This window comes from Haemorhous mexicanus, chromosome 3, assembly GCF_027477595.1.
Source record: "Haemorhous mexicanus isolate bHaeMex1 chromosome 3, bHaeMex1.pri, whole genome shotgun sequence".
NCBI lineage: Eukaryota > Metazoa > Chordata > Aves > Passeriformes > Fringillidae > Haemorhous > Haemorhous mexicanus.
The window spans coordinates 43,846,844-43,872,991 of record NC_082343.1 but is presented as its reverse complement, the minus strand read 5'-3'; the positions used below and the strand labels follow the sequence as shown (position 1 = coordinate 43,872,991).

At 37.6% G+C, this 26,148-nt stretch overlaps 1 protein-coding gene across 4 annotated transcripts in view; it reads left to right on the top strand.

The window, feature by feature from the left end:
- GALNT2 (polypeptide N-acetylgalactosaminyltransferase 2) overlaps positions 1 to 26,148 on the top strand; it is a 93,521-nt gene that overhangs the window by 45,238 nt on the left and 22,135 nt on the right. For all 4 annotated transcript variants that reach the window (XM_059841581.1, XM_059841580.1, XM_059841583.1 and 1 more), the window contains 6 exons: positions 7,601 to 7,691; positions 9,540 to 9,693; positions 14,674 to 14,772; positions 15,356 to 15,423; positions 16,324 to 16,389; positions 19,452 to 19,573. In XM_059841581.1, the coding sequence (XP_059697564.1) occupies positions 7,601 to 7,691; positions 9,540 to 9,693; positions 14,674 to 14,772; positions 15,356 to 15,423; positions 16,324 to 16,389; positions 19,452 to 19,573 (600 nt within the window). The remainder of the gene's footprint in view (positions 1 to 7,600; positions 7,692 to 9,539; positions 9,694 to 14,673; positions 14,773 to 15,355; positions 15,424 to 16,323; positions 16,390 to 19,451; positions 19,574 to 26,148) is intronic.

Here is a 26,148-nt window from a genome sequence, read left to right as displayed (position 1 = left end):
CTGAAAGAGCAACTTAAACACTATTGCTGCTGAGTGTGTACTTATAATATAAATCATGTAACTGTGTGTACTGACAAATACTTTCAGAACAGAAGGATATTTTCAACATTATTTAAAAAAAACCCCAAGAATTAACTTTTCAAGGGAAGGTCTTTTGTCAACATCAATATTTCCTTTTGGAAACTAAAATTGAGTGATAATGGCCTTTGATGTTACCCTTAATTGAAATAATCATTGCAAATGTTTTCTGATGTTTTATTTTCATAGTTTGTGGCAGGTAGTGCAGACAAGTGAGTTTTTTTGAGACATGATAAATTTATCAGGAAATACTGGATCCTGTTTATGACTTGCTGCCATTCTTAGAGGTGTTTATTCCTTGCTTTCAAAGCTACTGGTACACTTGAGATTATTCCCTCCTATCAGTCCCAATACCCTTATATGTTTCTCCTACTCTTCTTCCCTCCCCTTTCCTTTTACTATCTATCCTTGTACATTTATGCAACTTCATGAATCATGAGGATTGAGTGATCTTAGAAACAACAGTAAAGCCTTTCCATGACTGCTCTGCAGTGTTTTTGTCCATTGGTGTTCTGTCTGGGGTATGAGACCTTCCCCTCACTTCTGCTGCTAGTGTGAAGAGGTGACAATCAAGCCAGAAGAGACCCATTTTGCTGCTTGGGCACTGCACAGCAGGTGCTGATTCTGTTCCTGTCTTTGGTAGCCTCTGTGGAGATCTTTGGTTGGCAGGGCTTTTTTTGCCATGAAAGACTTCAATAGAAGTAGCCTCTAGCAAGAAGATGTGTTCTTAGCCACACTTCATCTGTGTGGGGGGTGTGTCATTGCATTGTCTTGCTGTCAGTCTGACAATCACTTTAGCTCTAGCAGTGTTTTTTCACTGTAGAGCTGAAGGAAATGAAAAGGGTGTTCTGGTTTCTGGGATTGCTGGGGTTTTTTTGTTTCCTCTTTCTGATGATATATTAGATTGTCAATTTTGTAAGGCAAGTAATATTTAATTCTCTACTTTCCTGGTAGGTGATAAGGTTGTCCCACTTAGTTCTGAAATTTATCACTAGAGTGGATGAAATCTCTAGGCAGTGGGAAACATGGTTTATTAGAGGTTACCTGGAGCTGCTGGATACCTGAATTCTCACTAAGCTGTAAAAGTGTTGGGGTTTGTTTTTTTAAATTTATTGACAGGTACTTACAGAAAAATTTAATTTTTTGTAAAATGCTGAAATACAGTCTAAAACTGTATAGCATTTATGGGCTAATCCGTTAATCCAGTGTATGCTATACCAATGTGGATATTTGGGAGAGAACTCATGCTATTATTTTTAGGGAATTAATGAAAATTTGAAGATAACCTAAAATATACTTGCATGCAAATCTTCATATTTATCTATACTTCTTGAAAAGCCTGACCTGCCTTACCTGAGATTTTCTGTTGCTCCTTGGCTCTTGTCAGTTGAGTAGGTCTATTGTACCCAGAAATTAAGTTGAACCTGAATTTCCAGTTCATCCTAGTTGCTGTACAAATAAGTCTTCAACTGCAAAGTTGGATGAGACTTCCCTCAGAGAATATATATACTTGTTTTCCAGAAACCTCAGATAAAGCATTATTTTTGTTTAATCCCATTCTAGGTTTAGAAAATGTCATGTTTTATAGTTGTTTTAGTACTTTAGCTAGTGCCTGTAAGCTACAAAATATGTACTTTGCACTAAGTAAAGGTAACATTTACAGAGATGGTGGGACACAAAGGCATTTAATTTTGTCTAGAGAGTACAGCTTATAGTAATTGCCATTTTCAAAATGTTTTGAATGTATTAACTGGGAGTATATCCAAACACATTTCTTGTATGTGCAGCTATCAAAGTATAATCTTGATGCTTTTCCCTGTTTTTTTTTTTGTTTTTGTTTTTTGAGAATATAAAATGTTCTTATGAGGGCTGTGTGTGTTCCTCCTGCTAGAAGCTTCTATTTTTGTTCTGAGTACTCTAATAGATGAAAAGAATGTGCCTTTGACAGCAATTTACTTACACTGAGTAAAGGAGTAAGAATGAAAATGAAATAAGCTTTGCTGTAATAATTTTGGACACTACCAGTGATAATCAAATATTGCAAGGTATATAGTTTTTCAGTGTTTATGCTTCACTTCTTGGTGTGCTTGGAAATGTCTGCCTTAGTATGCTAAGCAGGTTGGCAGTCAGAGGAAGTTAACATTTTTTCATGTGATATTTTCTGCTTGTCTTTTCTGTAAGAAGCTGCATTCCAGGCATTTTCAGAGGATATTTTATCTCTGTTTTGTATAAAACGCTTTTGCTGAGAAGGGAAGAAGTGGGTGCCCCATAATGTAATTACATTAAATTGCTAGAGTGCTTGCCTGGCGCACAGGAAAGCTGGATTCATTTACTGCAGCAGGAGAGACTGGAGTTGTATTTCTGGAGACTCCTTGGGAGGCAGAGAGTGAGTGCTGGTACAGAAATGAGGCTGAGCTGGACACTGGACTCCACTGAAGGTCCTCCTGCCTTGTAAGGAGCTGGTGCTTCAGAGCTTACTTTGCTAATGTGATGGGTAATTAAAAGATTGAACTGAATTGAGGTGGGGGGAAGGGCTCATACTGAATACAGAGGGACATACTTAGCAGCAGCAAAGAAAAAAACTTGGGTTTAGTGTGTCAGTGTCTTATCAGCTGTCAGATTCTCCTTATCTTTGAGTCTTTTTCTTAGGAGGAGCCTTTATGCATGGTTTAGGGATGTAAACTTCAGCAGGCATTACACTGTTGCAATGCCAAGTGCTGCTCCACACAATGTGGAAGTGCTTCTGTGTGTCTGGTCCCAATTACGTGGTCAGAACAGAAGTCCTGGGAGGAGTCATCTTGCAGTGAGAGTACCCCTTCCCAACCCATCATTTGGTGTGACTGATCTGTACCGCTGGATGCAGCACAGCCTTTTATTAGGCCAGCTGGATCAAATGCTGCTCTTTGAAGGTGCTGCCAGTATTCACTTTCCTCTTACAAAATCACCACTAGAAGAAAATCTGTCTGCAGTAGCCCTCACCTAAAAACAAGTTCTGAAACAGATATTAAACCTTAATATGTATTTTGTTCATCAAAGATACATTTCTCAATTATTTTGTCTGAGTGTCTACCTGACCAGGTAGCACATAACTCACAGCCATCTCTTGTGCCCAAATGTTGCATGCTGTTCAGCATCTATGTTGCCTGTGAGACGAATGGCTGGTGTTGGGAGCGCAGTCAGCTCCCACTTGAGATATTTCCAAACTCAAGAGCTTTTCAGAGATCTGTGCCGAGTTGCTACTTGTAAGGTCTGTGTGATATCTTAATGTATCTAAGGATGTTTCATGTTGTTAAGTTGTTCTCTTGATAGGAAGCCACTGTGGGGTTGAAGTCTCTGCTGTAATGAGATCTAGTTCGTAGCAGTTAAATGTCAAATCCGTGATATTTGAAACTATAATTAAAAGGAGAAAAAAAGTATTGTGAGACAAAAATAAGAAAAACAGTAGTAGTTTAAAGTGTGGTTTTAATTTTTTTATATAGAAGCAATACCTAGGGACTTGGAACCATTTAAAATTGGTTTTGATGCCAGGTGAAATAACAACTGACGGAGAATTGCTTTGCAATGCTTGTAAGGAATATAATATTCAATGCATACAAATATACCAAAACTAAAGGGAAGTGGTCTGGAAGATTTAAGTAATGGTAATGAAATTATCCACTAATGTACATCTGTGTATAATTATAGCTTTCTAAACTCAAATGGAGTACTCTTAAATTTCTCATGGAATACGATCATGTCTTGTTGTATATGTGTAGAAATGCTGTGAAAAATGTTTGAATCCTGCTTTGAATTTGAACTACCTCATCCTTTCCCTGCAGCAGAGCAGCTGCAAATGTGTAGCTAATCATTTCCTGAAACAATTTTTTTGAGCCTAGTTCTCAGAAACTAGACTTAGAGAAGCTTGATGTTTGTATCTTCAACATATCTCAAATTCAGTCTTGCAGCTAGTCTTAATGGAGTGAGTGAGTAGAGCAGGGAAAGAAAAGTGAGCTGTAATAGCAAGGTTTGTCAGTAGATGTGGGCTTTCTGAGGCATGCAGAGCTTGCAGTGTCCTGAAAGAAAAAGTTGAGGCAACTCCGTGATTAATCAGCCTAAAAAAAAATCCACCCCACCTTCAGATTAGTCAATTTTACCATAATGAATTGTGCAAGGTTATGGCTGCAAGGAGTTTTTTAACAAAATGTTAAATAAATGTGCATTCCTTAGTTTCAGAGCTTTAGGAATAGCAAAGGTATTTAGAGAATTGAATTTAAAAATTACATTTAGTGTACATTTATTTGTTATGTTAAAAATATTACTCTAGTATCATTGTAATATATTCCCATTGAATGGACTTGAAAGGTTGCAGTTTTGGTTTTTTGCCTGTCTTCTGCTACTGAATCAGAAATTAGTGGGAAGCAGTGACATGATGTGTAAAATTAAAACATGCCGAATCCCTGCAACACTTGCATTTTAGCTGGTGTGCACTTATTTTCTTGTTGATGTGTGTCCTGGCCTAAGAAAATAACTGCATGAGCAGTGCCTACAAAGGTTTTATTCTAGTGGTGTTCTTGTGCATCTAATGTGTGGTCAACGTCTCTGCTAGTTGGCAGCTACCTTTTTATTTTTAATAACTTCAAAGTGGTCGTCCATGTGCGTTTACATACCAAGTTGTAGCCTGAAATTGCCAGCTCTTTAAAAATGTCCAGAAAATATTATTTTAATGTAGAAAAATACAGTAGCCTTTTCTTTTTAATTTTTATTCATTAAATCTCCCTCTTGTGCTATCCTGATGAAAGAGCTGTGCGTCCTCTTAAGCAATTTAAGTTGCTTTCAATCTTCCCTTAAGCTTAGCTTTCTGTATGAATGAGTTTTGTCAGTGCCAGCATTGTTGTCTTTTACCAAGAAGATTACTCCTCAAAAGTAAGTGGCCTTTTACGATCACATTAGAAGTTGGGATTTTGTTTCACTCAAGGCAAGCTGAAAAAGCAGCTCTGTCTGTGGTGATGGCAGCATGGTAATGCCATTTGAACATGTGATTGATTCCTATAAAGCACCAAGTTACCATGCTGAAGCACTTTGCAATCAGTGATACAAAGCAACCGGGTGTGTTTATGTCTATGGTTTCAACAACTGCTTTCATCTCTTTTTGTGCTCTCAAGTTCTTGCTAAAGGATGTAACATCTTGTTTGCACTAAAAGGTAGGGGTTTCCCACATGTACCTTCCAAAGTCTTACTTGGATGAAAATTAGTGCTTACACCAGAGTATCAGTTTTAACTAAGTTGCTGATTTTAGAGCCGCAAAGTCTGAATCTAGGGCACAAAGTTCAAGGTGAATATCCCTTAATGCCCCATACTCTCCCATCACAATGCTATTGTATAAGGAGTCATAGGAAGCAAGGTGAGCATCAAGCAATATACAGTGGCAACTTCGTTCCTGGCAGCTTGGCTCACCTCAAAATGTCTGAAGGCTGTACCAAGTAGGTTCCTGAAAGGGTCACATTTATAATAATTCAAAATGGCATTTAACTGAGAGATTTCTGAATCTAACTTTGCCTTTGGCAGTTTGTTTATTTTCTGAAAAACAAAACACAACAGCACCAAAATCCAGAGTGGAAGAACTTGATAAATAATTACCCTCAATGGCACATGCACCTTGCCTAGAAGGGTTAATGGGAAGGCAGAGTTTTACCCCAAAGACTTAAAGGGAGCGGGACAGTGAGGAAGCACTCAGTAGTTTGTTTTGTTTAGTTACAGGAGTAACCCTTGCATTATTACTTTCATTATTATTTCTACTGTTGAGCAGATGTTTTGCATTTATTTTTTAACTTAGGTGGTTTTTAGACTCATTACAATCATCTGGAATAGTGAAGAGCTTCATTGAATTTTGCAGCTACCGTTGATACTTGGATTTCAGTGTTTCTGTAGTGTCTTTAAAATGCTGCACAAAGCCAAATATTGAGTGAAATACAACTTTCTCAAAACACAAAGTATCTATTTCACTGTGCTGGTGGGACTCAGTGCACAGTGACATATAATTTCCCTCATCAGTGTGAGTCATAAACATTTTCTTGAAATGTGTTGTGTGGTTTTGGGAGTGTGTTTTTGTGTTGGTGTGCGTTTTCTTTGTTTTTTTTTCATTGTTGTTGTCCTAAAGCTTTCTCTAAGCAGAGGTACTGATTGAGGTCCACAAGGCCCAGTAGCCCAAAGCATGTACCAACAAAGGGATATGTAGTATAAGAACCTGTTAAAATTTCTTCTCTCTAGCATCCTTGATGCATGATGCTATAAAAACATGCATATATATATAGTAGTACTCAGTTTTTAACTGACTCAGCTGTATTTCTTGGGGGGGGTGGGGAGCATCTGTATTTAGGTTTTAATTTCAGTATTTTAGAAATATGTTGCCTTTTTCAACATATTTCTAAATATTAGTGCCAACTTAGCACTTAGAGACTTAAGCTGAATTTACATTGGAAAGTTCTGGGATGCATGGGGACTAGCTGAAATAGTATCATTTGTGGTTGAAATGTTCCCCTGCATAACTTAGGCCTGTTCCAACTACTTACTATTCCATCAAAGAATTCCCCAGATGTGGCTTAGGAGCTGGGACAGCAGAGATATTTTCCAGTATGCACTTCATACACCATCACCCTGCTCTGGAGACTCTGGCAGATTCCTGTAAGAGATGAGAACTGTTCTGCACTGCTTGGCTTCAGTGCACTCAGTGATTAGTATAGGCATAGTGTTGTATCTTCTGGCATGTTGTAGTAAAGGTCTTGTCTTTCTCAGGGTAGTGCCAATATAAGTGGTTTTATAGATGGGACTCCTTCAGTGCAGATTTAGAAAAGGAAATGGAATTTCTTTTGGCAAGTGTGCAGGAGCAACAGAAGCTGATGGCACTTAAATCAGTTGGCTAAGTGTAGTGTACAAATTGGCATACAGTCCATGCAGTTCCTGGTTTTTTGTTTTAAAGTTAGCCTCTTCTCCACTTCTTCCAAATGCATAATGGGGTAATTCCAGCTTCATACTTTGTATTTTTGTGGTGATAAGAATGCAAAAGTGTGGTGGTCAGGGTTTTTTTACTTTCCCTGTTGAAATGAAAATGAGATTTATAGGTTCAGAATAAATGCGGGAAATGGGAGGAGGGTGTTGGTGAAACTATTTGCCCCCCACCCATCTAAATCTTCAATATCTCTGCAATCACAAATCCATCAGAGTTGCCTGAGAAGCCCAGAATAAACTCCAATGATATTAACACAGGAAAATATTTTGGAAGTATTTTTCCAATAGTAAGGCTGCCAGTCTGGATATAATTGCTAGATAACCTGATTTCTCTTTTCAAATATCTTTCTGCTTAGGCTGTTCCTTGTTAGAGCAGGGCTTTCTTCAGGTCTTCCTAAACCTTTTTGCCCATGTAGCTCCTCGGAACATCACTGATTATAAAAAGAATACCATCCGTCCTAATAGAAAAACCTAGTTTACCTTGAAGACACAAAACTAAATTAAGATTACTTTAAAGATTATGTACTTTTTTTTCCAGGAGGACCCAAATGATATTGACCCCAAAAGGAAAGAAGTGCGTGGCAGTGATGTGGAGGACAAGGCACAAAGTGTGGAGACACTACCTCCAGGTATTGCAGTAAGATTTGTTATGAAAGTTCCATAGACATAAAACATTTATCAGTGAAAGCCATAAAACACTGCCGTTGTTCTGATTCTAATAATTCTTTGTAGATTGAAAGTGCTGGGATTATTTTAGCAACATGTACTTCTCTGTGCTTATAGCGTCAGCATCCTTAAATCTTACCTGCTTCACTGCTTCTTTGAGATAAAACAATAGGGTGTGTGGTTCTTTGCTAGTATGTTTGTATTGTCCTTCAATAGGTTTGAGATACTGTAAAAGCCTCTGGTACAAAAGTAGTCCATTTCTCTTGGTGAATGATGCTGGCAGGCAACAGACAAGTCACCTTGGGACTGTTATTTTGGCTGAGGATTCAGCCAAGGTTCATATTTTCTTAGGTTTTTTTCTAGCTTTTGATTTGGCAGATTTTCCTAACTGTGCTGCTGGTGTACTTTATTTTTTCCTCATGCTTGCTCAGTATTTGTCACATGCTGGAAAATAACAGAGCAACGTGATTTTTATTTTGTTTGAGTGAAATCCTCATGCCTTGAGGATGAGTTAGGAAAATTAAGTGTTAAGGAACCTTCATTTCATGTGAATGCTTCCATAAACTTCTTTTGCTGCTTAACTGTTTCACATCAATGAGATTTCATATATCACTACAATTGACATACTAAAGCATGCAGAAAAATGAAAATTGACTTTGAATATTTTACACAATTGAAAAGTTTAACCTGTGACAAGGACAACTACTGATGAGATAGCATCACAGGTTTTGCTTCTCTTCTATGAATCCTTGTGTTTTGCTTACAAATATGTCTTGGCCAAACATTTGAAATACTGAGTTCTTGCAAAAAGAGCTAACGAAGGCAAGCTTTCTTTTAAGCAGCTGGGAGCTTCCATCCCCAGGAACATGTGAGTTATGATTTTACTTTTTCAGTCACAGGCTCTCCAGGTACAGTGAAAGCTCTTTGATATTGATGTCTTTTTTCTGTATCCTTTGGCCTACCTTAACTTAGCTACTGTTTGGAGAAGGGAAATAAGACTGGTTATATATGTATACCTTTTTGGCAAAGTCTTTGCTTCATGTATGTATTGAGAAATAAATGCCCAGAACTTGAAGAGCTTGGCTTATTTAAGTTGGTTTCTGGCAGATATTTTTGGTTATTTGTTCTGCCTAACGGACCTGCCTACAAATTCTGTTTCTGGTGTTTGATCAGCTAATTTTGCACCTTCCAACAGTTCTTATTTCCCTTTTTTTGAATGTTTATGTATTCTGGACCAAACTTTATACTTTCCCAGTGGCCTTAAGTAGCCTGTTTAAATACTAAAGGGAGTGGGAAGTGTCACAGGTTGAAAAGGAGAGCTATCAGAAGCTGGAAGGGTTGAAACTAGAAGTGAGATTAAGTGTGAAGTAGAGCAGGTCATGGCTTTTTTCACTTCATATGTTGATAGTAGTCTCTTATGGCCCGGTGTAACAGACAGGAGAATTGTTACTGCAAGGTATTATTAGAGTCTGGAATCAAACGTCTGAGGTGTCACAGACAGAACAGTACACCCTTAAATTGTTTTCTTTATTTTCAGTTAATATAGGCAAACTTCTGAATCCTTGTGGCAGTGAAGCTTGGTGTTTATATTTCTGTAGATTCATTGCATTGTTTTAAAAACTTGATACTGATTTTCAGGATGGTCTAGACAAGTTTAATATGCAAAAGTGAGTTTTGATGTTACACTGTTAACACTACTATTGAAGTTTAGTCACTTAATTAAATATTCCATCGGTTGTGTTTGGATTACTGAATGCTGTTCCTTAAATCATGACTGTTAAACTGGATATTTTCCTGTTGTTCTACTGTAGGAAAAGTCCGGTGGCAAGACTTTGATCAGGACGCCTATGTTGGTGCTACCGTGGTGCGATCCGGCCAGGATCCGTACGCACGGAATAAGTTCAATCAGGTGGAGAGTGACAAACTGCGAATGGACCGGAGCATTCCTGACACTAGGCATGATCAGTAAGTGCCCAACTGAGCCGTGTTGGCTTGGATTAGCCTTTCTGCATTTATTGCTTTTGAGCTGCTTTTTCTGAAGCAGGAGTTCCCAGCTTTAGAAAGGCCAGTAACAGTAAACTCCCGGATCCTTGAACAGTGGGTTAAGGAACAATACATCTTATTCAAGTTTTTCTGTTTCCAGGACTTGCATCAGCATGTATTATATATCCAAATTGGTGCTGCATTTCAGTCTTTCTTTGTTCCTGTTTATCTGGTGGCATTTCTTGGTTTCTGTGTTTCACAGTGAGGATGATCAAACAGTGCAGCAGGTTGCCCAGAGAGGGTGTGAAGTCTCCAGGCTTAGGGATATTCAAAGCCCGGTGCAGAGCCTGCTGTAGCAGGCACTGCTTCAAGGGAGTTTGGGCTCAGAGATCTCCAGGGCCACTTTGGATCTCAGTCACTCTGAGATTCTGTTTGTATGTGATGATTGTCAGCTCTAAACCTAAAGGAATCAATTTATTCACACCCTGGTAAACATAGGACAGAATTATACTTCAGGCTGCTTGTGCAGTTTCAGGAAACACCACCTTTCACAGTAAGGAAAGATAATATTTGCTATTGGTTAGAGAAGACCTTTATTTTAAAGAGGATTTAATAACTTGCATGAGTCTTGCTTAAAAAAAAGTTGCTCATTAGGACTTCGTAACTTGAAAATACAAAACCAGGCTTGGTTTGGTTTTAAAAACCAGGGAAGCCAGTCTCGAAACATATTATTAGCCAACCATATGTGGTTAATTTGCCTAGCTAATTCTACAGTTAGGATGAATGTACATTCACAGATTTGTAAGTAGAAGAAGCAAAAACAGACCCCAGAAGAGGAACGAGAACAGGAAGGTTCCTGTTTTCTCCCAAAAAGCTCTTTAATCAGAAATGGCCTAGTGAAGAAAATTTGGGTAGAAACTCAGTCATTTTTGAAATCCCTTGTATAATAGTGTGGGGTTAGATTTCTTTGTGCAAAGTAGTTGTAGATGGAGTAAAGTAAGTAATTTGTTGTTTATTGCATGTCAAAGTAGGAAGAATCTGGTGTTTCACCTGTTGTCAAGAAAGCAGTGAGAAGCACAATGCCTGTGATGTTGTACTGAGGAGTTTAAAATTATTTATTAATTTTCTTCATAGCATATACTTTTTTTTCCACAAGAAATGTATTCTAACTTTTTATATCAGGTATTCTTTTCCAAGAGATCAAACTCAACTACCAACTTTTAGAAGTTTCCATGATTCAGATATGCTGAATTTGGAAGTTTTTAGATACGTGATAACGTTGGGGAAGGAGGGGGACATGTCTCTGAAGACAAAGGCTGTCTGTTGAGAATAACTTAAATAAGAGAGACATCCAGAGATAAACTATATTACAATGGTCATGTTTCTTTTAACTGTAAGTCTTGTTATTACATGTTGGCTTGCATAAGTGTTTCCACTAAACAGAGCTGAAAAAGAAGCCAGAGAGAGAGGTGTTACTGAGGAAAGGCTAGATCTGAGCTGTGGTTATTACTTAGACTGTGCCATGGAGCGGATTTAAGTGCCTATCAGTCTGTGAATAGTCATCTTTTAAAGAAAAAATGAACCAAACAGTAAAACAAACTGAAGCAATCATTCTTACAAGCTGTTCTTAATGAGTTCCCTGCCATGTTGCATTTAATTTTCATTCTGTTTTGGGAAAAACTTTCACTGCAAAAGCTGAAAAAGCTGCATGAAATACTTTTTTGGGAAGTGTGCAATGGAAAGAACAAAAGCAATAGCCATGGGAAGAAGAGTATCTGAGCATGAGACACTTTGAAGCATGTTAGTTTCTAATAAAATTGAAGGCAACTGGGTTGAGCTCCTGTGGAGCTGTTGCAGTCTCCTTTAAGGAAAAAAGCCTGGGTGAGAAAATATTTTGTTTCTTCTTAAGTAACTTGTTATTGTATTGATGTGTCCAAGAGGCTCATTGACTTTAAAAAAATTACATAGCAGAATTTTTTAATTATGAAATTTTCTAGACTTTTTAGGAATTTCTCAGGATTCTGCATTACATATGTAGATGCGAGTGTAGCTATGCATCTTTTAATAATATATTGGTAAGTCTTTTTTTACATCATGCAAACTTTTACTAGCAGGAAGACAATAGTTTTCCTCATGCTTTTTGTGAAAGCATGCCAGCGGTACCACCAGACACTCTTTGGTTCACTCATTTTAGCTGCTTGCCTTTGTTTTAAGCAAGAGGAAGAAGGGAGAAACAGGCAGATGCAACATAGGAAAGGAAGTGGAGAGAACTCTGAGCAGGAACGTGGATTCTCACTCCAGCTGATGCTCACAACTACCACTTGAGCTGATGCTCACAACTCCAAGAAACCTCTGTGTTTCCTTTCATTTCATGGTTGATTTGGGAGATCCAGAAAGCAACAAGTGGGTGTCACAGTTCTAACAGCAAACTCATAGAGCTGTCCTTCTGTCAGCATGAAATAGTTTCCCAAGGAGAATAAAGGATTAAATACCCCATGTTTTTTGTGGACCAATGTTTCCCATGTATGCTTTGGACTAGTGATTTCTGATCATATCTTCTAATTGATGAGATGTGATGATTTTTAGGAATTACTGTCAAGTACTAGAGCTGCACTAAGCTGTTTTCTTTGTCATTTAGCACCTATTAGAAGCTTCTGACCTCACACTTAAGTTCTATTCTTAAGTAGAGAAGAAACAAACTTTCCTGTGTCTTTAGTACCAGTTGAAGTGAATGTTCTCCTTGCATCGGTTAAAATGTATATTTCTGTCAAAAAGTGGTTTCAAACAAATCAGAGGTTTTGGGAAAAATTATTAATTAAATGAACCAGTCCAAATCTCTGGGGGAAGGAATGTACTTTTCATGTTTTAACTGATTTTACTGACCTATGTTAAACATTGAAGGTCTTGATTGAAATTTTCAGTTCAAGTTCTGTCTTAACTAAATTTATTTTCTTACTCTGTATGTAAAATTGAAGTGTTGCAGCTTGAGGAGACAAAGTTTAATCTTTGTGCCAAAAATAATGACATTGTTTCTTTGGTTTGAATTTTAACTGTGGCCCTGTTGACACAGCGGAGTAGGAGGAAAACTGATACTGAGTCAGTTAAAACAGGAATTTAAGAAGAGCTGAAAACAGTGATACTTGGTGAAACATTCCTCCAGTTTTATTTGGATGACTAGCAGTCTTATTTCTCCCTCAGAAATACACAGCAGTGCTCTTCTCTTGAGTTTTCTTAAAATTGAGAGGCTTCATTGCCTTGAGTAATTCCCCCTAATATGTGATCTGGCTCAAGTGCTCTCTTCTGCAAAGAGATCAATATAAGTTTAATGTGACTTTTTAATTATTCTAATGCAAGTGCTTTGTGTGATAGCTGCGTGCACAGTAGCTCTGTCCTCTGTGGGTAATTTGAAAGCTAGCAGGATAAAGAATATCTTCTTTGGCACTGCAGACTTCGGAGTGTAATAATTGCACGTCTTTTAGCTGTCTAGATGAATTGCCAGGAGCTCACACTAGAGGAGCTGCTCTTTATTTTTCAGGAACACAGACATTTGAGGTTTTTCATTCCACGCTGGGCTCTAGTGACAAAGCCATCCCGTACACCCACCACAGAGCCGGAGCAGCCCTGCTAATCTGACACAGCAGTTGCAGGCTTGGCATAGACTCTGTTTTTGTGCAGAGCCAAGTGAGGTCACTGCAGCAGGAGAATGTTTTGTTTCATGCAGGCACTAATGTGTGTGACACTATGCTTGTGTTGGATCAAAAATACCACAGGTTGTTGGGCTGTTGTAGGGTGGGCCAGGGGAAGAAGCACATTTCTGCTTTCTCTCTGATTCCAAGAAGCTGGAGGTTGTATTGTTTATGGTGCATGTTGCAGATGTTTAATTAGGTATGGAGTGGGCTTTTATACAGGCAGAAGTCTAGATTTAGAAGTGTGGGTGGCAAACTTCTCTTAAAAACTGGTCTGATTAATACTGCACAGATTACAGAAATTGAATTGCTGAAATAAGTACTGAAATGAATCGCTGAATTTGCTACAGGTATATGCTAGTTGGGTTTATTCTTTCTGAAGACAGCTTGGCCTGTTAAAACTCTTAATTAAAGGACATGGAAGAAATACATCACTGATGTGTGTCACTGCACAAATGGCAATCAGTATTGTGACTTGTCACATTGTAATGCTTTTGGCATAAACTCAATATACATTGTTTTCTAGAACTGTTAGTTTCTAATACAATGAGCATAATATCTTTTTTAGGTTTATTTTATTAGATCAAAAAGCTTAACTGTATGTAGTCCTGAAGGAAGCATTTTGGGATTCGCTTCTTTTTGCTTATTAATTTCAGGTTTCTAGAGGTGATGAAAAATGGGTTGACATAGAATATTTATTATCTTTATGGTTTGGAAGGATATGGTTCTGTGTTTAGTCGGCTCAGCATTGTCTCAGCTAGCTCTGTTTTACAAATTCTGAATATTATGATCCTTACAAGTTCTCATTAGAATAGAAAACTAGTTTTAGCTATGAGTGTGGCCAGGATGTTACAGGAGCTTTAAAAATAAAAGAAGAAATGGACACATGCCTTTCTAAAGAAGAAACATGTGGTAGCCTGTGAACTGTGCATTTTCATTGAAAATACGCCTATTGCCTTGCATGTATTGGATGCTTTTAGTGTAAAAGAAGGGCTCTAGTTTCATACTCAGCTGCACAAAAGACATTTGACATTTTGCAATAATGATGGTCTGGTGACTTGTCTGAACCTGCCCATATCTGCCACTGTCTTTTGTGTACTAAAACAGCTGCCAAAAGTGTCAAAAGATAGGTTGATTATAATCTCACTTGAAAACAAGCTATTTCATTCCTCTTAGGCAGCGTGTCTGAGTTTAACAGATAAATGCTTTGCAGTGTAGGCAGTCTCCCAAGCCTGGGATGTAAAAGGCAGAAATGACAAGGTTTTTTTTCTTTCAGGTGCCAGCGGAAACAGTGGCGGATAGACTTGCCAGCCACTAGTGTGGTGATCACCTTTCATAACGAGGCAAGATCTGCTTTGCTTCGAACTGTTGTCAGGTATGCATCAGAGAGCCTAGTTTTTCTTTAAGGCCATTCATTTCTGTCAGCTTGTGATAAGAAAGGAAAGTAACAACCCATTATTGAACTATTCTGAACTATTTGCGGAGGAAAAGGTATCTCAATTTCATTGAGATCTTCAGTTCTTACATCCTGAAATAGTGATGTTAAACAAAATTGCTCACCTTAACTAAAATGTATGAAAGTATGGGACTGATTATCAGATGATGTTTGGAGGCTGGCTGTTCCAAGAAAGAGTCAGGGTAGATGGATTCCTAGGTGATATTTGACTCAAAGATATCTGCAAAAGTTCTATGTTGGACATTGTCGAATGCACTGATTTCTGGGGGCTTGAATAGCGGGGGTGGGAGAGGTAGGGAGGCCGGGAAGAAGGAACATACAAAATTATACATGGGCCTCTTTTCACGCTTTTTGTAAGAACAGGCCAACAGCTGTTGTTGAAAGTAACATCCTGGGCTAGATTCTGCTGCAGCTTAACTAAGTAACTGCTTTTCTGACATTATTTTGGAAAATTAACACTGCTGGAATGATTTTTTTTTTTGTTTGTTTTGGTCTGTTTCAGTGTCCTTAAAAAAAGTCCACCACATCTTATTAAGGAAATCATACTAGTGGATGACTTCAGTAATGATCGTAAGTACTTTTAGAGGATCCTACTTTACTGTGCTTATTCTGGGAAGATTTCTTGATGCTGGTAGGTGAATCAGTTGAGAATAGGACCCATGAATAGGAATTGGCAGAGACTTCGCCAAAACCAAGTCTTAACTCTTCCATATCTGTCATTGTGGAGATGTGAAGTCTCTATAAATATTTCCAGTATATCTTGTCCTTCACCTAACAGGAAATAATAAGTGTGTATCTTTAAAAAGAGCCTTTTCATGTAACGTTATCTTAAATAAAAATAAAACCCATGGTTCTTGCAAGAAATGTTTTTGTAGTGCTATTTTAAAGGAATGCCTGTCTCCATCAGTCTCTCAGAAAAAATCTTACTGAATCTAAAATAACTCAATGTCTTGTAGGTACTAGGGTATCATGACAGAAGTTTAAACAATGGAAATGGACCTCTGAGTAATATTTCTTAGAAGAAGCTAATGTATATATTTGCATTAATACTTTTACTAATACTAGCTTAGGTCAGGTTTGTCTTAATGTTGATTAGAAAGTAAGCTTTCTTATAGGCAAATAAAGCAGTTTATTTAATCTTATGGAAGTTTTTTTCTCTCTATGCAATGTAGAAACTGTCTAAAATAAGCAAATAGAAAATAGTTAAATAAAATTATTTCAAGACTGTAAAATTAAGCTAGCCTTAAGTAACATGGTGAAGGTAGTAATTTCTTAGCCTGGTAAATTTTCTTTATTTCTTATGAGATGAGTAACTAATTATGACCACAAACATTTTCACCTATAAAGCTTTTGTTTTCTTTGAAGATGGCCTCTCTTCTGCCATGCAGTGTTGGATGCGAAACTAGCTCTCATCACTTGATTTTTTTTTTCTTTATTTTTAAAATTCTGAATTTTTTTTTTTTTATTAAGCGGATGATGGGGCTCTCTTGGGAAAAATTGAAAAAGTACGGGTTCTCCGAAATGATCGGCGAGAAGGTAGGCTTAATTTTAAGGAAGTAAGATACAAATTCCACTGTGCTACCTTATCTGTTAGTTTTCATCAAGTCTTTTAATGGAACATTCTGCTTTACTTTCCTTATTGGAAGAGAGATCTTCACTTTGTAAATCTACTAGTAGAAGGAATAAAAAAACGTAATTGTGCAGGTAAAACCAGTAATCGTGATTGTTTCCATATTGTTCTGTGCATAATTGCCCATTGTTGCCTTTTACAGTGTGAGCTTCCTTCAGGAATTGCATTTAATCTTCAACCTTTCCTTTTTCTTCCTGCACTGAATCCTAAGTTAAGCTGCTTCCATATTATGCAAGGTCTCACTGTAAAATGTATCTGTGTTTGAAATGATGCAGCTTAAAAATAGCCCTCTTTTTTTGTTGGTTCTCTAATTAGATATCATTTTATGGATTTAGTTGATGGATGGCCAGACAAATAATTTGCTTTGAATTGAGGGTATGAGCAGCCAGGAGGGCTGAGACCAAGTATGCTGTTTTTTCTGAAGCCAATGTGCCCTGTAACAAATTTGTCTTACATTTGTGTTTTCTTCTATGTTGCTTTGTAAATTGTGGTCTCACATCACTGAGCCCTTCAGTCAGCAGTTCACTGACAGTGGAGTTTCAAGTACTAGATGCAGACAACTGTTATCTACAGCTGTTTGAAATAATGACTGAGATTTGGCAGTTGAAATAGCTGACTGAATTAGCACATATGTGCTTGCTAATTTTATAAGCTGTATCTTCTAGACTGCTGGCCTGGCCGAGGGAAGAGCTGAAATCATTAGATTGTCAGGAGCTGGAAACTACATGCACAAAACATGTGTTGTCCCATAATTAAATTAGTGCACTAACTGATGGGCTCTTAGTGTTTAAATATTCTGTTTGGAATATACTTGTGAACAAAGGCTTATTAGGAAAGTAGGTCTTTTATGACTTGCCATGGTTGCCAGGTTCTGAGTAAGTTAATGTCATTTTTCAGTGTATCACTTGAAGATGGATATAGCAGTAAGGGAAAAAACAGAATGAAGTAACACATTTTTGATGTTTGTTTCTTTTAGTAATTTTAAATATTAATTTGTTATCCATATACAAATACATGCTTAGGAATGTACATCAGTATATCTGAAAATTAAATATAATTTGACAAATGTATTATGTCAGAAGAGCACAATTGTTTGCAGATAGAAGACAGAGTATTAGTTTGCATCTTGTGAGATTAAGATTAAATATTACACATACAAATTAAATTTTAAAGAGAATTTATGAAATCAACCAATGTGTAGGGTGCTAAGAGTAGGTCAGTAGTATGAACAGTAGAGGAAAGCAGTGTGTTTTAAAGCAAAACTTAGCTGAAGAGATGGTGTCAGTGAAGGGGGTGACATTAACTGCCTTTCTTTCAGAAATAAATATTAGCAGCTGTTAGTCTCATCTCTAGTACCAGAGTTTGTTATGGGAACAGATGTTTTTGAGGGTGTGGTAGTCTACAAAATAAATGTTCAGTGGAACCTTTTCAGCTCTATTCATCATAATCCTGAATGTGATTGTGGAGGACTCAATGACTAAAGTGCTCACATCCATTTTTTTAAATCTGAAATTAGAAACACTGTTGTGTGTTTTCTATAGAATTAGAGTAAAACAGTAGGCTCTTCAACAACATTATTTAGAAATGATAAGCTCTGGGGAGAGGAATTTGAGAAGTTAAAAAAAAAAGTAAGTAGTGCTTGAGGAATGGTTTGAAGTGGAAAAACTGAACAGGACAGATTCAAAGGGTGAAATTAAGGCACCAGCACTAAGTCAGTGAGGTACAGTTAGATGTCAGTGTGCCACAGATAAAATGTAGAATGTTGGAGAGCCATGGCACAGCATCTATCTGGAACTGTGCTCACAGTTAAAATAAGAGATAGGAAAAGGATCTTGATGGGCCTGTTATTGAATGTTGGTTAGAGCAAACAAGCTTTTCCTCTTAAGCATCTTGTGTTCTGTTGGCATAATCATGTTTTGCATATTTATTTTGTAAAGGGAGGAGTAAGTAACAGGCTTGACTCATTTGCAGTATTTCAGTTGGGGGAGGAAAATGCCTGAACAAACCAGAACAGATTTAGTGGGAAACAATCAAGAAAGAAAAAGAAAAAGAAAAAAACCCAAATTTAAAAAAGGAAAAAAAAAAACCCCAAAAAATCAGACTTGGCTTTGGTCTCACATGACAAAAAGAAATCAATGAATTTTTGAATAGTAGTAGAAAAAAGTAGGGAGGAAATTTGTGAAGGAATGGGAGGAAGCTTGCTATGTGTGTATATATAGCAAGGGACTTTAAGGATTGGTGAGGTCATCTAGTGAACAAATAGTAAAAGAAAAGGAAGGAAAGGAGCAGAGTAAATCATTGAGGGTATCTATGTAATCAAGACATGGAGAAGAGAAGAACCTTTTGGTTTTGCCAGAAGTTTCTGCTTAAAGTTATCTATTCAGAACTGACAAACCCCAAACAAACTGCAAAACAAGAGAATGGCTGTAGTCACAGAGGAAAGACAAATGGGTTGGGGTAAGGCTTTCAGATGAGAATTAATGAAGCATGGTTATTTCTTGAAGAAGTTCATAGAAGACTGTACAGACTCTGGTAAGTACTAAGATGGGGCGTGGCATAAAGGTTGGGAGGGTAAGTTAGTGATGGTGCTTTCCTTAGTTGCATAGTAGAACTTGAGGAGGCATACTTGTTTTCAGGTCCAATCTTAAGATTTATTGGTGTAAATACCACTTAGGGTAATACAGACCCATCTGTTTTCATGTATCACTTGTTTTGAAAAGGTACTTGGCTGCTTCTGCTTAAATCAGATGGAAACCTGTAGAGTGCAGTAGGCTGGGCATTTGCAGGCTGTTTAGTGTGACGTCATTTCACTGAATTTTTAATGAGCATCTGATTTTGATAATGGAGCTTGTGTATTTGCCCTGTCTGAGTAATTTAACTAATTACTAACTTAGAATGTAATCGTTTCTCATTACTGTTGATTGTTTTCCCCAGGAGGTACTTAAATATTTCGATCTTTTCTTCTCAGGCCTGATGCGCTCCCGTGTCAGAGGGGCAGATGCAGCACAAGCCAAAGTGTTGACCTTCCTGGATAGTCACTGTGAGTGCAATGAACACTGGCTGGAACCACTTTTGGAAAGAGTAGCTGAGGTTAGTAAAGAGTTGTAAAGTAATTTCCTGAAGAAGCAGCTTTTAAATTGTAAAGCCATCTGGTTTATACTAGATTAATTTTATTCATTTTCCTAAGGAAGCTTTTTCCCTGATTTAAGATGATGGAGATGATTGGAGTGTTCTGTGATTAAAACATATTTTTGTTCATTTAATCTGTGAACACAGGAACATAAAATCTGAATATTTATTATTATCTTTGCAAGTAATTCAAATATATGCTTTCTTGGTTCTTTGGGGACTGCCTCAGTAAGCTGAAAATCTTTAGAGCAAAGTATGATTCTCCTCTACCAGTATCATCTTGATGTGATTCAGTTTACCTGAATCTTTATGCCTCATTAAGATTCAGTGTGATAACAGGAGAGCAGATGACTTGTCAAACCAAAATTCTCATGGAAACTAGCAGGAACTAGAGGCTCTCAGCATCTATGAAAATGATGCTTAGTCTGTGTCCTGGAAAAGCAATTGAGAAGACTGAGAGTGAAACTAAACTGTTTTCTCCAGGGGTTGGTTATACTTGTTAACTTGCTCTGGAAGAACTCAGTTGAAGTGGAAATTGAATGAAGTGTGATTCCAAAAAAGCGCTGAGAAACAGTCAAGACAACCGGATTTTTTATTCTTTCTTAATTGCATTCCCTTTCTGGAAAGCTCGTCTTCCAGGAAAGGTTTGGTTCCAAAATGCTTCTGATCAAAATGGCTTTGCTAAGCTACTCTGGTTAATGCCCAGTTCTTCACTTACCCACCTTATGGTTTCCTTTGCATTCTCCAAAATCACAAAGGGGGAGAGAGAAGGAAGTAAACCCTGTATACTCAGTATGCCAATGAAGAAGCTATCAATTGATGACTGATTTTCTTTATTTCTTTATGCCCTCTGTGATCCTTTCAGAATCATAAAATCATACAGGTTGGAAATGACATTTAAGATCATTGAGTCCAGCTGTTACCCAAGCACCTGCCAAGCCCATTATTAAACCATGTCCCTGAAGTGCTCCATCTCTACATCTCTTAAATAAATACCTCGGGGGTTGGTGACCCCTCCACTTCCCTGGGCAGTCTTTTCCAACGCTTGACCACTCTTTCAGTGAAGAAATTTTTCCTAATAGCCAATCCAAATCTCTGTGATGTAACTTGAAGCTATTTCCTCTTTTCTGTTCTTGTTACTTCTAAGAAGAGACTGATCCCCACCTTGCTGCAACCTTCTGTGAGGTAGCTGTACACAGTCATAAACTCACCCCTGAGACTCCTTTCTCCAGGCTAAACACCCTCAGCTCCCCCTCAAAAGGCTTGTGCTCCTTCATAGCTCCCCATTACTCTTCTCTGGACACATTCCAGCACCTCAGTATCTTGGAGTGAGGAGCCCAGAAAAGGACACAGGATTTGGGGTGTGGCCCCAGCAGTGCTGAATACAAAGGGATGATGACTGCCCTGGTCTTGCTGGCCACACAGTTGCTGATCCAGGCCAGGATGCCATTGACCTTCTTGGCCACCTGGGCACATGCTGGGTCATGTTCAGCTGCTGTCAATCAGCATCCCCAATCCTGTAGTATTGCGTGAAATTGTGACCTGAGTGCAGAACCTGGCACTTTGTCTTGTTGAACCTCATAAAATTGGCCGTAGCCTGTTATATTTACTGGGTGTTCCAAAAATACTGCAAGTTGCCCAAGACACATCCGCAGTTGAAATCCTGTTTTGGAGTAGAAATAACTAATCAGCTCAAACCTGGTACCTGTTAAAGTACCTAGTGCCTAAAATGCCCTTGAGCATGGGTACCATAGCTCTTCCTCCTATTTTTTTTACCCATCTAAAGTGTTGCAGCTTCAGAAGGTTTGGGGGAATTTCTCTGTAATTATTAACTAGGAAAATTAAACTTGAAGGCATAAAATATATCTCTAAAAGAAGTGGAGAATGCTTGCAGCTAAAGCACTAATGAATTCTAGAACATGGCAACTGTTTTCAGACCTTTTGTGTAAACTATTTGAATCATCTATTTATTCAAGAAATAAGAAGAGAAGTGGTTGTTTTGGTCAGCAAAATCCTGCATTTGGTAAGACATTTACTTGGTAATTTTCCCGTTTCTCTTCTGTATGACTTTTTGCGGGTCATACTCATTTATCTTTCTGAAACTGATATGGAATTTGAAAAAGTGTTACCTTTTCATTTTAGCAGAATGTAAAACCTCTTGTTATATTGCTGGCAATTTTGTGAAGATCCAGCATTGAATGGGGTGTATTAGGTTGGAGAAGCTGGTGCATATTTTGCTTTTTGCTGCAGCTACATTTTAGTGGCATGTGAATTATTAGATCCTTCAAAACTCGCTGCTTCCAGTTGTCACCATAGTACACAATAATTGTGTACCACTGAACAGTTTTCAACTGTATGAATATATTTTTCTAGTCTTAAAAGATTGATGTACTGTTAAATAAATAATGAATATAGAATTCCATTTAACTGTCATCTGCAAAGATTCCCAGCCAACAGCTATGGGGATTGAAAAAGCAGCTTTTAGGTTTTCTGGTTGTTCAAATAATTAAGGCTGGGTTAGTGTTTATGTATTGTATATGATAACTCTTTGTTACATTAAATGGATTAATTCAGCTCACAGGGCAGTATATGTTAGTTGATGTTAATTGGCAGCATTTTTTGGTAGTCTCAGTGACAAGAAGCTGAATAGACGTGAACTCTTTTCTGCTCTCACTGGTAACATTTTTCAGGTCAGGGCTTCTGTTCATGAATACTGTGTTTTCTGATAGGCAGCTGCATTTATAGTATATCTGGTGGAAAGTGTGTTTTGTTCTTCTTTTTTTTCTTTTTGTTCCAGAATTGCCCACTTGGCATTTATTTCTGTTGGAGTTTTAGGAGATTAGCTGTGTGTCTTACAATATAAGAATTTATAGCTTCCAAGAAACAGTCTGACTCAAGTCATTTTTACAGAACTCTATCTGAGGTACTATAACCACTTTAGAAAGCTCTCTCTCTGACACCTGAGATGTCAACCTTTCCTCCTGAATTGAAGCATGATCCATCCCACAGTTTTATTCTATAAGATGGTTTCCTGGTTAGAATATCTTCCTTTTTTCAGGAGCCATGTTTGCTTAGCATTTCTGGAGGGGATCTGATTCTGGTAGGGAGTTTTCTACAGCAACTTGAGCAAAAGCTCAATGCAGAAGCATCATATACACAAGGTGACCGCTTTAGAGTTCAGAATGTGTATAGATACTCGTGTAACCTAGAGCTGGTGTATCTTTTGCTCCTTCCTGGAGAGTTTTCTGCTTGATTTCTAAGGCTACCTTTTATACCCTCTAGATTTTTTTTGTGTGTATGTGATTAAATGAGGAGACCAGTGGAGGTTAACCCTTTGATTCCTCAAAAATGTCAGCAAAGTAATAAGTATACACAGTTCTGAAAGCATCTATAACTACTAGAATTTCATGGGCACCCATCTACTTGGCTTTTTCCTTTTCAAATTTCTAAACACTTGGACACTCTGTTCTGAGAATTCAGCAATTGTGTGAGAAAAATAAATTGAAAGATTCTGGTGCAGCACTGAACTAATCTGTTTTCATAGCATAGCAGTAAATCCTCTGTCACATTTAGGAAGGTATTTTTAAACAGAGATGATCTTAAAAGGAAGAAATAACTAAGATTAAGAAGTGAGATGTGGTTTGCTTTTTCATGTCTGTCTCAGATTTTTTGACTTTGAGTGAGTCCACTTTCAACTGATGCTAAAAGGAAAATATTTATATTTTCTCAAGAGTATTGTGAAGTTTAATCTTTGAAGTGTTTTGAGACTTTTAGAAGGGGGAAGCAATGAATGCAGAATCTCTAGGATAATTTCTCATGGTTTATAAGAACAATATATAAAGCCTAATTCTCTAGAGTATTCATAACTTTCTTATAAATTGTCAAGATGATGTGGTTTGCTACAAATTTTCAGGTGCTAGAGACTTGCAGTGTTTGCAGGCTATTTCTTTTCATTATGTTCACCAAGAAGTACATGGCTTTCCAGTTGTGCCTTCCATTAGAAGGCAAAAGATTTTCTACATTAAATTATCCTAAAGCAAGGTACTTATTTATCCATGGTGTGATTAAAGAAACCAGCTGCTTTTTAGTCTTTTAAATGAGTGAACTCTGTAATTTGGAGACTTGCAAGCTCTCTTTTAGCAGTCTCTGCATTAACAGCTTTCTAATCTCTGCAAATATTTGCCTTAAGAATGTACAGAGCTTTTTTCTGCTTTGCAAATCCTGTAATTTCAAGTCACAGAAGGGCAGCACATTTCCAAGCCAACAATGTGAGGGTTATACATCGGACTGAATGCACATGGCCTGGCTATGTGGCTGTCAGAGAAACAACTGGGAGTTAGGTGTAGCAAGTGGTGTTGCACTGATATTGATAGAAATAATCAGGCCAGCAGTAAAAGCTCAGATGTATAGAGACAACATGCTACCTGCTTATGTAGCTTGGTGGAGATAAGCTGAAGCCTAAATGAAGCTCTGCCTAATGTGGCACCTGATAACTTGGGCAGCTTTTACCTCCAGGTTCAACTTGGCCAAGTAGATCCATTTGAAAAACAAATCATCTTCAAAAATACTTTTAGAGAGGGGCATAGATGTATAAGCTGCCTCAATTTCAGCTAAGAAATAGATGAGAAACAAAGGAAGGATGTTTTCATTTTTTGTCTTTTATGCCCATAGTTATACTGTAAATAACTGGACAGGTTGATATCTTCTGTCTCATCAGTCTTTATTTAAAGGAATTTCCTAATTCTATCACTATATATAAAATCCCTAAAATAAGGACATGGGTACATCTAAAGCATTTCAGTGATGTAGGAAGGTGTACAAACACACACACACACACACACACACACACTACTTTTCAGTGAAGGTGCAGTAAATTGTAATTGCCTCCCAAGTACAACACAGTTAGCAAAACTGTGCCTTGCTTGCCATTGCAAACATGGGCTTGAGGCTATCACTGGCAGAAACAGGAGCCAGAGATGTGATCCATGGGGGAGTATGACAGGTTGGCCTTTTTTTGTTTGTATTTCAAGTTTGCTTTAGACCAAACAAATTAATTCTCAGTAGGAGGCCAGATTAGATGTTGTATTACATTTCTCATAAAAGCAAATTTTTAGCCTGATTGACATAGCTGCAGTGATAGTAGAGGGAATGGAAAAAGCAATGTGTCTTCAGCTTTTCACTTAGTCTTCAGCTTGAATTCTCTTGGGCTTGCTTGAATTCTTCTTTTGGATGGTACAGAAATTCATGACCTTTTGCTCTCTCAGGCAGAATAACCTAGCAGATGCTGTTTTGTATAGTTAGGGCTTATTTAAAATCAGCAGAGATTGAATAATTAAGGTTAAATAAAAAGAAAATGGGTTTTAAAGGTTCTTATTGGACCAAGCAAAGCATTTGTCTAAGTTGCTTTTAAGTCTCTTCTTATGACCTCAAGCTATTTTCATACTAATTTGGTTCCAGTCTGCTCTGTATAATACTGGTTAATAAGGGTGACATGTTACTTGAACCACTGTTTAGAATATATGTGTTTCAAGACATACTTATAAAATAAATTCCTAAAATTGAGATGTTTAGGTTGTATTTCTTTTAACCATGAGAACAGTTTCTCTATAATAGGAGTTACCAAAATATCTCCTGTTTGTTCAAAACATTTTTTTTATATTCACAGATTTAATGATATGCTGTTCTGAAGTTATCTGTTCTCTGAATGAGGTTAAATTGTGCAGCTCCAAACTTTTATTTTGAATTCAAGCAATAACTCATGGAGACAAACTGGCTTAACCATGATACTGCATTTCTAACATTAGATGAGTCTTATTTTAGAACACTGAGGTCTTGTGATTCTGCTGGATAATACGCGTGGAGTTGTTGCAAAGATTTTTGTTCTTAAACTATTTTGGCAAAAACATTAGCTAAAATAATTAACATTGCTCAGAGACCATGGTTGGATAGAGGACTGTGGTTATCTGTACCACTGGAATCTTAACTGCTGGAGATTAACAGTATCCATGAGTTTGAGGTGCTTTTTAGGTTCTCTTTCCTATCTGAGTATCTGTTATTGAAGTGTGATTCTTCTAGTGTGAAATGGATTGGCATTAACCTAAGACCTTTCTGATTGTAGAAAGTCCTAAGTGTCCCTTAAAGGTTACAATAATAAGACTGTAGTCCACTGCATGGCTGGAGACTTGCTGAGAAAAATATGAATTGTCTGGATGCTTTTCTTTGCATTGCATTTAAGAGTAAGAACGGAAGGGCTGTTTGCTTGACTGCCTTTAGAACCACAAGTTTGCTGTCTTCCTCAAGAGCAAGTCGGAAGAGGGGGATTACTGAATAAAAGTAGCCTAGATGAGAAAGAGGATTTCCAGTCATACCCTATGCTATGGTTTCTGCTCTCTGAAGCAGTGCTGAGCAGTGCTATTCACAGCACGGGCTCTTTGGAAGTAGGGGGAGAGCTGGGGAGACATGCTAATGAAATCCTGCTGAACTGTTCAACATCACATCCTGCCTGAATCCTTATATATTGATTTCATTATTTCAAT